The sequence below is a fragment of the Sapajus apella genome, unplaced genomic scaffold (assembly GCF_009761245.1).
Source record: "Sapajus apella isolate SASKATOON/1434 unplaced genomic scaffold, GSC_monkey_1.0 scaffold39, whole genome shotgun sequence".
Taxonomy (NCBI): domain Eukaryota; kingdom Metazoa; phylum Chordata; class Mammalia; order Primates; family Cebidae; genus Sapajus; species Sapajus apella.
This window is the reverse complement of record NW_022436979.1, coordinates 21,171,647-21,182,076: the sequence shown is the minus strand read 5'-3', so window position 1 is coordinate 21,182,076 and position 10,430 is coordinate 21,171,647. Positions and strand designations below refer to the sequence as shown.

Genomic DNA, 10,430 nt, shown 5'->3' with positions numbered 1-10,430 from the left:
GGCGTCTGCCTTATTTGAGCGTGATCCTGTGAAAAGTCCCTACTTATATAACTAGCAGCTAGTTGGCCGTTTGTGACCAGTCGTAGTTGGCTGTGATTGACTACTAGTTGACTGTTAGTGACTGCTTACTAGTTTGCTGTTTGTAATTGGTTGCTGGTTCTTTGTTTTTTTTTTTTTTTCTTTTTTTGAAACAGAGTCTCGCTTTGTTGCTAGGCACCAGGCTGGAGTGCAGTAGCGTAGCGTGATCTCGGCTCACTGCAACCTCCGCCTCCTGGGTTCAAGCAATTCTCCTGCCTCAGCCTCCCGAGTAGCTGGGACTACAGACACCTGCTGCCACACTCAGCTAATTTTTATTTATTTATTTTTTTTTTTAGTAGAGACAGGGTTTCACCATGTTGGCCAGGATGGTCTTGATCTCTTGACCTCGTGATCCGCCTGCCTCGGCCTCCCAAAGTGCTGGGATTACAGGTGTGAGCCACCATGCCCGGCCACTGGTTGGCTTTTTATGATTAATTGCTAGTTGGCTGTTTGTGATCAATTGCTGGTTGGCTTTTTAAAAGTGATTCCTAGTTGGTGGTCTGTGACTGGTTGCTAGCTGGCTGTTTGTGATTGGCTGATTATTGGTTGTTGTTCACCCCCCCAATCCCTGCCAAAAAAATAATCAGTTTCAAGAAATGCTTGCACGTTGAACTTCGGTTTGCCTGTGTAAGTGTTCCAGGCAGGGAGCCAACCCCAGGCTAATGACCTCCTGCATATTTTGCTTTAATGCCTCCAATTTCCAAATAAACTTCCATCTCCTTCAACGTCAGTACTTGCCCAAGCAAGAGTAAATCAAAAAGTGATGCTTTTTCTAACTCTTTTGCAAGTTTAACACAAGAAAAAAATGAAGAATTTGAAACATAAATGATCTGGACTGTTGGTGGAGTCCTAGAGAAGAGGGATTCCGTTTTAACACCCTGCCACGCACAGCCATTTCTGCCAGAGTGCCACATGTGCTCCTAAGAAGCACTGCGACATGCAAACTGTGCAAAAAAACCCACGGGGTTTATGTGCACCTGGGCACAACACTTAGGACCGTTCTCAGTTTCCAAGGAAGGAACCGGCCAGGCGCAGTGGCTCACGCCGGTAATCCCAGCACTTTGGGAGGCCGAGGTGGGCAGGTCACAAGGTCAGGAGATCGAGACCATCCTGGCCAACATGCTGAAACCCTGTCTCTACTAAAAATACAAAAAAATTAGGCAGGCGTGGTGGCGGGCACCTGTAATCCCAGCTACTTGGGAGGCTGAGGTAGAAGAATCGCTTGAACCCAGCAGGCGGACATTGCAATGAGCCGAGATTGCGCCACTGCGCTCCAGCCTGGTGTCAAAAAAAAAAAAAAAGGAACCAATAAACACTATAGCACAGTTTTATACTTGTTAAACGGTTAAGAAATACATAAATACTACAATGAATATGGCACTTTACCTTGAAAAAGATCTGAAGTTTGCTGATGAAAGTGGGCATCAGAAGGATTATAGCTTATGAGTTACTCTGAAGTGGTAGAAGGAGGGTTTGCAGGAAGGACAGAGAAGAAAGGAAATCAGACAGAAAGCTGTCACACCAAACGTGCGTGGGCGTGGCTCATACCACGGGCAGTGAACTGAGGTGGCTGGCAGATGCGGAGGGGTGTCTGCCTGTGCGTGCATGTGAGCGTGTGAGTGTTTTATGCCCTCCTGGGCAGCTGGGTTCAGCTAAGTGCAGCCGTCTCTGCTCACCTAGTGTTTTTCACGGATGAAATCATGCATACACAGACATGAAATTCTCATTACACTTGAATTGTTCTCCGATACATCAGTTGCATTGGAACAAATTTGCATTTTCAAAACAAGTGACTAGCAGAACTGAATGCATTTTTATATGAGCGATCTGATTAGATCCTCCTTAGGGAGATACGCCATCAGATCCGTAGTCTATCAAGCTATTAAACATAAGCTGTTTTCAGTTGTCAGGCATCTCTGGGTATTCTTGGACAGATGGTAAGAAACTGGAATCATTCTCCCACATTAAGAGCAAAATGGAGAAGACTGTGAAGATGTCTCACAGCAGAAAATGTAGGCAAGGAAGCGGTCTATCCTAGTGGGAAGGAATACTCACTAAATTCCTGTCCAAAACATGTCAGCGACATACGGTATGATTCCAACTATATGGTGTTCTCGAAAAGGCACAGCTATGCAGACATTATAAAGATCAATGGTTGCCAGGGGTTACTAGGGAGAGAAGGATGAATAGACAGCACACACAGGATTTTTAGGGCAGAGAAACTACTCAATACAATACTATAGTGGTGGATACATGTAATTATACACTCATCAAAACCCAAGGAATGTGCAGTGCTTCTGAAACACATTGCGCCCACGGGTGAACCCCAGTGTGAATCCTGGACTTTGTATAATAAAGATGTACCCGTCTAGGCTCATCAGCTGTAACAAATATACCACTCTGGCGGGTGAAGGTGATCATGGGGAAGGTTGCTGGCAGCTTATGGGAAGTCTCTGTATATCTCTCTCAATTTTGCCATGAACCTAAAACTGCTCTAAAAAGCCTTAAGACTTCCTCAGGTGATACTGTTTGCTTCTTACACAGATTTTCCAGCCCTCACTTACAGTACCCTGCAGTGAAGCTGAGCTCATCCGGACCGGAAGGACCCAATTCACATTGCTGACATTGATCAGGCACACGTTCCTGTTTGCGGACACTCCTGCATCTCATCCGGTTTTTCCTGGGCATCAGGGAAGAGTGGCAGCGTCTACACTGTGCATGATACAAATTGCAGAGACTCAAACGAGTGCCCACATGTGATTGCACAAAGGGACGGTCAGCAAGCTCCGGATGAAAACGCATGCACTGCTGAGTTCCTCTTCCAAAAAGGAGGGGGAGGAGCGTGCCGGGCAGCCCTTGGAGGCAGAGGCATACTGGGGTTCCTGCCTAATAGGAAGAGACCCTGGGGTTAAGCTGGGCGAGAGTCACTTACGGATGAGGGCAGCGGCACTTTTAGAAACATCGCCCAGGAGACACAGGGCCTGTCCCACTCCTGTGGCTGTCCTCCCTTCTCCCAGACCAGCGTTTCTAAAAGTAGATACTCTTTAAAAGGAAGGAAACACATCGACATTGTGCCTGTCATAAGTGCAAGAGAAGGTGGTCGGTGGATGGTACTAGAAAGTGCCACCTCCCCTAGTCATTCTGTCACCTTTTAACACATTAACAGAGGTTCCAGCCTCTTGCGATTATGGAAACAGGAATGGTATAATATTCACACAAATATTTGCAGTGCTCTGAACATGTAAGCCTTCCTGAGTACAAACTGCAGGCTCATGCATGGGGAGGAGAAGGATGGGGCCTGAGCCCCTCGCTCGCGCCCTGGAAAGATGTGCGTGTGTCTCAGCTCCCCAGATGGACTGGACTCGCCCCAGCGTGCCGAGATCCGCGCCGAGGACAAAGGCACATTGGAACAGCACAGGTTTCCAGCCTCAAATCATTAAATACGCTTCAGAAGTGACCTATGTTTATAAAATGCAGCCTATGGCAGTGGGATTCATGGTAACACGGGCTCAATATTTGAGTGACCAGCACATATATGGGATAGTCTAGATGATACATTTAGTTAAAGACAATATGCTCAGCTGTCTTCTTTTGCTGTTGAAGCTGATTGTGCGATTTGGCTGTTCATTGTGGGAAGTTAATGGACACTCTTGGGGATGGGTGGGGGTTTCTTTCAGATCGCCTGACGTTCCTGCGGTCGGTGCCTTCATCATCTTAATAGTCTTAAATGTCTTGGTCTCAGACCTGGCCCTCTGTAAGGCTCCAGGGCACACCCCTCAGGCGTGGCTGTTCCGTGAGCAGATGGTGAGAGGGTCTGTGTTTGTCCCCTCATTCGGGAGGCAGGGGGAAAAGATCGGCCTGAGAGCCTCTTGGAAAGAAGTAGGCGGGAAGCTGTAGATGAGGGATTCGTCCGTGCCGTTGTAGAACGCGATATGTCCGGATTCATAGTCCAGGAAGACGCCAACCCTGCACACTGGCTCTCGGACATGCTGGCCTTTCAGCGGTGAGGAGACCCATAGACTGTAATCATCTCCAATTTTTAGACCGATCAAGGAGAAGAGGTCCCCGGGTGGCTTGGGGAGGTTCCCCTTTCTGCTCACAGAGTCCTTGCAGATGCCCACCTCCCACTCGGTCTTGCCTCCCACCTCCACCTCCCAGTAGTGCCTCCCGCCGGTGAAGATCTGAGCACCCAGCACCGTCGCAGACTGGTCAAATCTTTCCGGGTTGTCGGGCAGCTGCTGTCTGCTTCCCCCGTATTTCACACTCTTCAGATCCTCGGACAACACCAGGTAGGGATTGGCTGTGGCTGGGTCCAGCGTGATGTCCGCTGCAAGGGGAGGAAAGAAGAAATTTTCCTTCGGCACGGCTGAAAAACCTCTTACCTAGGTGAAATTCATGTTCAATTCTTAGTATTTAGTCCTGGTTTTTAAAATGTAATTTGGGGCCGGGCGTGGTGGCTCATGCCTGTAATGCAACACTTTGGGAGGCCAAGGCAGGCAGATCATAGTGTGATATTGTGCTGGCCTAGAGCCAGAACCGGAGCAAAACTATTTTATAAAATGCAAAACTGTTTTTAGATAAGTTGAAATGGCTGCCCCATTCTCCTCACAATAACTACTGTCCTTGGCCTCTGTAAATAGAACTGCTGTTTGTTCTTCAAAACTATGTAAAGCTGCTTACCTTTTCTTATCAGTAACTGCCAGAATTGCTAGCCTTTGCTTACCGGCAATTGCCAGACTAAGCAGCCCAAGCTAGTTCCATCCTGGCTCCTGTGACTTGTAATAAGTAACTAAGGTCTGTGATTTCCACCTTAACCAGATAATGTGTAAACAAATGTTTATCTTGACTTCTGTAAACCACTTAAGTAACAAACGGAATGACAAAAGTCCCCTGGTCCTTGGAATGTCCGAAGACCCCCACCCTCATCTCTGCCCAGGAGGTAATTTACAGAATCCACTAGCCCTCGGAATGTCTGAAGCCTTTTCATCCCCATCCCCGCCCCTCACCCCCACTCCCAAGGTGGTTTTTCGGGTATAAAAAATCGTGGCACCCTCCTGTTGCCACCACAGGTTGGAGAGACGTGAGTCCTCTGTGGTCGCCGGCATAATAAATGACCCTGCAATCTGGCATACTTTTGTCTTGTGATAACTTTCTACGCTCCGGTCAAATACAACAATAGGATCAGGAGACTAGCCTGGCCAACATGGTGAACCCCGTCTCTACTGAAAATACAAAACCTAGGTTGGGCGTGGTGGCACGTGCCTGTACTCCCAGCTGCTCAGGAGGCTAAGGCATGAGAATTGCTTGAACCCAGGAGGTGTATGTTGCAGTGAGCTGAGATCGCACCACTGCACTCCGGCCTGGGTGACAGAGCGAGACTCAGTCTCTCTCTCTCTCTCTCTCTCCACACACACACACACACACACACACACACACACTTGGTTTAGAACAGAACTTCTGAGCTCTTCTTTCACTGTTCCACAACACACGGCATGAAGCTCTAAATGGAGAGAGAAGAGCCACGTGGAGGAGCTTTAGCCTGCCTGAGATGGGGAGGAGAATCCTGTGGGTGCAATACAAGTCGCTCTGTTTACAAGACACCCTTAGAGCTCCAACCTGTGTCTCCACACAGGGACACCCCTTGTTGTTTGCATTCATCTTAGCCACGGTGGGTTCTGGTTCTTCAGTTCGGGAGAAAAAATAGCAGTTGTCTTTGACTGAACTTCTAATGGGCCAAACATTTTCTATATATTATCTCCTTAAATCATTGCAAGCATGCGTTTCTATCATTTTTACAAAGAAGAAAACAGGTTGATGAAGGTCAGGGAACTTCGCCAAGATTACACGGTCACCGAATGTTCACAATGTCCTGACAAATGCAGCGTCCCGGGAGTTGGGTGCAGCACCGCGGCCATCTGATGAAGCACACACACTGTGAACGGACAGTCACACACAAGGCCTCCTTTTTTTTTAGACATAGTTTTGCTCTTGTTGCCCAGGCTGGAGTGCAATGGCACGACCTTGGCTCACTGCACCCTCCTCTCCCAGATTCAAGTGATTCTCCTGCCTCAGCCTCCAGGACCTGGGATACAGGTGCCTGCCACCACACCCAGTTAGGTTAGTTTTCTTTCTTTCTTTCTTTTTTTGAGATGGAGTCTTGCTCTTGTTGCCCAGGCTGGAGTGCAGTGGCTCAATCTCGGCTCACTGCAACCTCCGCCTTCCAGGTTCAAGTGAATCTCCTGCTTCAGCTTCCCAAGCAGCTGGGATTACAGGTGCCCACCACCACAGCCGGCTTATTTTTGTATTTTTAGTAGAGATGGGGTTTTGCCAGGCTAGTCTCAAACTCCTGACTTACTTCATGATTCGTCCACCTCGGCCTCCCAGAGTGCTGGGATTACAGGCATGAGCCACTGTGCCTGGCCAAGTTTTTTGTATTTTTAGTGGAGATGGAGATTCATCATGCTGGTCAGGCTGGTCTTGAACTCCTGACCTCGGGTGATGCTCCCACCTCAGCCTCCCAAAGTGCTGGGATTACAGGCATGAGCCACCACGCCTGACTGAGGCCTCCAACTTGCACGCACTGTCCAGACAAGGTCGGGTGCACAATCATACCATTTCATACTTTTATTTATAGACCAGATCCCACCATAACTGATTATCTGTGTGATTAATGCCTGTCTCCTCAATTTCATTGAAAATTCTACAAAAGCAAAGGCGTCGCCTGCCTTATTTATCATTGTGAGTAAGCTCAGCGCCTAATAGCCCAGGGGCCCATGGCAGGGCTTTATTAAACGCTCTTGAGTTCAAAGCTCATTAGGCGAAGCTTCCGCTGAAGGTCAGACTGTCAGCCAGATAGAAGCAAGTGCTCACGCTGACCTCTCTTGGTGTTGGCCAATCTCCGTCCTAAATCCCCGGAGCATTGCTCTAGGGCTGTTTGTTGAATGCTCCCTCACTGGGGTTTCAGAATTGTTTGTTTTCTCTCCCCTGCCTCCAGGTTTCCGTTTGTTTGTTGTTTGTTTGAGACGGAGTTTTACTCGCCAGGCTGGAGTTCAGTGGCGCGATCTCAGCTCACTGCAACCTCCGCCTCCTGGGTTCAAGCGATTCTCCCTCCTCAGCTTCCCGAGTAGCTGGGATTACAGGCGCGCACCACCCCATCCAGCTATTTTTTATATTTTTAGTAGAGATGGGGTTTCACCATGTTGGCCAAGATGGTTTTGATCTCTTGACCTCATGATCTACCTGCCTTGGCCTCCCAAAGTGCAGGGATTATAGGCGTGAGCCACCAGGCCTGGCTGGATTTTAGAATATAGATCAGCTTTTTTTTCCTTTGAGACAGAGTTTTGCTCTTGTTGCCCAGGCTGGAGTGCAGTGGCACAATCTCAGCTCACCGCAACCTCTGCCTTCCGGGTTCAAGTGATTCTCCTGCCTCAGCCTCCCAAGTACCTGGGATTATAGGCACCCACCACCACACACAGCTAATCTTTGTATTTTTAGTAGAGTCCTGTTTCACCATGTTGGCCAGGTTGCTCTCGACCTCCTGACCTCGTGATCTGCCCGCCTCGGCCTCCCAAAGTGCTGGGATTACAGGCGTGAGGCCATTGTACCCAACTTAGGTCATCTTTTATCCTAACGCAATGGAGCTAGAAATGTAGACACCGCTGCATGAGGGGGTGCATCTGCCCATGCAAGGGGGGATGGAAGAAACAGAATGACAAAACCCACAAAGAAAGAACCAGGACCCCTTGGACAGAAAACAAAGCCAGAGGAAGCCTCTGTCAACTCTCATGGCTTCTCTTTGCTCACGTTCAGAGGCAGCCTGTGGCCCCAGCCCTCACTGGTGTTCTGTGCTGGCCCGGATACTTCAACCAAGAGCCTAGTGTCAGAGAGTGAATATTTATTTATGTTTTTGTTTTTGAGACGGAGTCTCACTCTGTCTCCCAGGCTATAGTGCAGTGGCACAATCTTGGCTCACCGCAACCTCCGCCTCCAGGGTTCAAGTGATTCTCCTGCCTCGGCCTCCCGAGTAGCTGGGACTGCGGGCCTGCACCACCATGCCCAGCTAATTTTTGCATTTTTAGTAGAGACAGAGTTTCTCCATGTCCAGGATGGTCTCAACCCGTGACCTCATGATCTGCCTGCCTCTGCCTCCCAAAGTCCTGGGATCACAGGCGTGAGCCACCGCGCCCGGCCAGATAGTGAATGTTTGATACTGGAAGAACGTAAGCTAAAGTGAATTCTACAAGCCCCAGAGGTGTAGCAAATCAGGCTGACTTACTGCTGAATTTTCTTAGCATGTCCTTCATTCCCGTGATGCGGCACAGACTCAGCTCTGTGGTGGTGGCCTCCGGACACTGAAGCAGGAGTGGCTGGCTCCTGCAAGACAGCAGCGAGATTCAGTCCACAGCTCAGAACGCGTGGCCTCGCCACCCGGAGAGTCCGTCTCATTCCTCCCCCAGCACAGCACAGACCCCCATCCCCACTCAAACCAGCCATCAGCGCCCCTCACCCGCAGCTTGCTTAGCTGAGCAGAGGGAAAGCCTACCTTTCCAGGGCTCCTCTCGCTTCCTAAGGGTGAAAAAGAAAGAAGGTTAGCGTGGTGCGCTTTGATCGTAGCACAGACAAAGTTCATTTTGCATCCAGTCTTTGCAAAGTTCACAGAATCTGCCTCCCAGGCAGCACACCATGAGTGGGAGCACGTGCAGCAGAGAAAGCACCCCCAGTTTCTTCCAGGCGTCCGCTGTGGTGAACACAGGAGGTTTCTCACGATGACTAGACAACACCTCGTCCGTTTCCTTCTCTCCTGTCGTCACTTTGTCCAGGGAACCTGCTCTGCAAACAAGCCAACCTGTGACTCTCATTCACCATCCAGCGAGAGGCAGAGACGCCCGGTGACAGCTGAGGATCACCAAGCCGGTGCCAGCTGCAGCGGTGCCTTTGGAGGGCACCAGATGAAGCAGCAGCATTCTGTGGAACCGGTCTACAAGACAGATCTGAAGCTGGAGTCGGGTCACAGGGCTTACGTTTAAGAAGGTGCTGAGGAATACAGTAGCCAAAGCGGGGAAGGAATTGGGAGCTCCCTGCACAGAACAGGGGCTCTTCCGTCTATTTTTGTTGGTTGTTTGTTTATTTGAGGAGTCTTGCTCTGTCACCCAGGCTGGAATCGTGGCGTGATCTCAGCTCACTGCAACCTCCGCCTCCCTGGTTCAAGCGATTCTCCTGCCTCAGCCTCCAGAGTAGCTGGATTACAGGCGTGCACCACCACGCCCGGCTAACTTTTTTGTACTTTTAGTAGGGGTTTCACCATGTTGTCCAGGATGGTCTCGATCTCCTGACCTCATGATCCACCTGCCTCGGCCTCCCAAAATGCTAGGATTACATGTGTGAGCCACCTTTCCCAGCTGCTAATTTATATATATATATATATATGTATGTATGTATTTAACAGAGATGGGGTTTCACCATGTTGGTCAGGATGGTCTCGATCTCTTGACCTTGTGATCGGCCCGTCTTGGCCTCCCAATGCTGGGATTATATGCGTGAGCCACCACGCCCAGCCTCTCCCATCTATTAACTATCAGACAAGTAGATAGCTTTAGTACCACAGGTGTGAATTATTAAATCAGTGCTGCTGTTAACCCATCCTGTAGATGACGCTCATCTAGCATTCATATCATAACGGTCTTCATGAAGATTAAATCTAATATGCCCAGCACATAGTAAATATACACAATAAACTTTAAAAAATTAACACAGCTGAGGCTGCAGAGAGGGAGGTATAGAAGAAATTGAAACCATCGTCAGGCTTGGTTTCTCATTCTCTCTCTCTTTGTCTCTCAAGTTCTATAAGGCTTTATTGACATATAGAATATCAATTCTTTAGAAAAACTACTTTGGGACCGGAACTGAGTTTTTAAGATGAATAAAGAAAACATTATTTCCTATGGCTTGAAGTACTACGAGATACTGTGATTTTTCCCATTACTCTCATGAATTTTATTCTCACCTCAAGAGTTTCCAAGGCCGAGCTTTGGCTTTTGGATTCAATCTGTCCAATCATTTTGCTTAGGCTTCTGATTTGCTGGGTCAGTCTGGTCTCGTTGCTCTTCAGTTTCTGCATGTTCTCTCTCTCTTCCTGTTCCAGGAGCTGGAGTTGCAGCTGCTCCTCTTCCTTCAGGAACTGGTGCATTTTCATGTATTCTGACACAACAACCTGTTTACAAGTCTTTGTTTCTTCCTGCCAAAACACACACACACACAGACACACACACACACACACAGACACGCACAGACACACACACAGACACACACACACAGACACACACACACACACAGACACACACACACACACACAA

The 10,430-nt window shown here is 48.8% G+C and overlaps 1 protein-coding gene across 1 annotated transcript in view; it reads right to left on the bottom strand.

Moving 5' to 3' along the window:
- Positions 1-3,616: 3,616 nt before the first annotated feature.
- The window catches only part of TRIML1 (tripartite motif family like 1), a 9,537-nt gene continuing 2,723 nt past the window's right edge, over positions 3,617-10,430 (bottom strand). Inside the window, exons 3-6 of the mRNA XM_032298596.1 lie at positions 10,082-10,312; positions 8,621-8,643; positions 8,354-8,451; positions 3,617-4,405 (exon numbers count right to left, since the gene is read on the bottom strand). Coding sequence (XP_032154487.1) covers positions 3,855-4,405; positions 8,354-8,451; positions 8,621-8,643; positions 10,082-10,312 — 903 coding nt within the window. The 3' untranslated portion in view covers positions 3,617-3,854. The remainder of the gene's footprint in view (positions 4,406-8,353; positions 8,452-8,620; positions 8,644-10,081; positions 10,313-10,430) is intronic.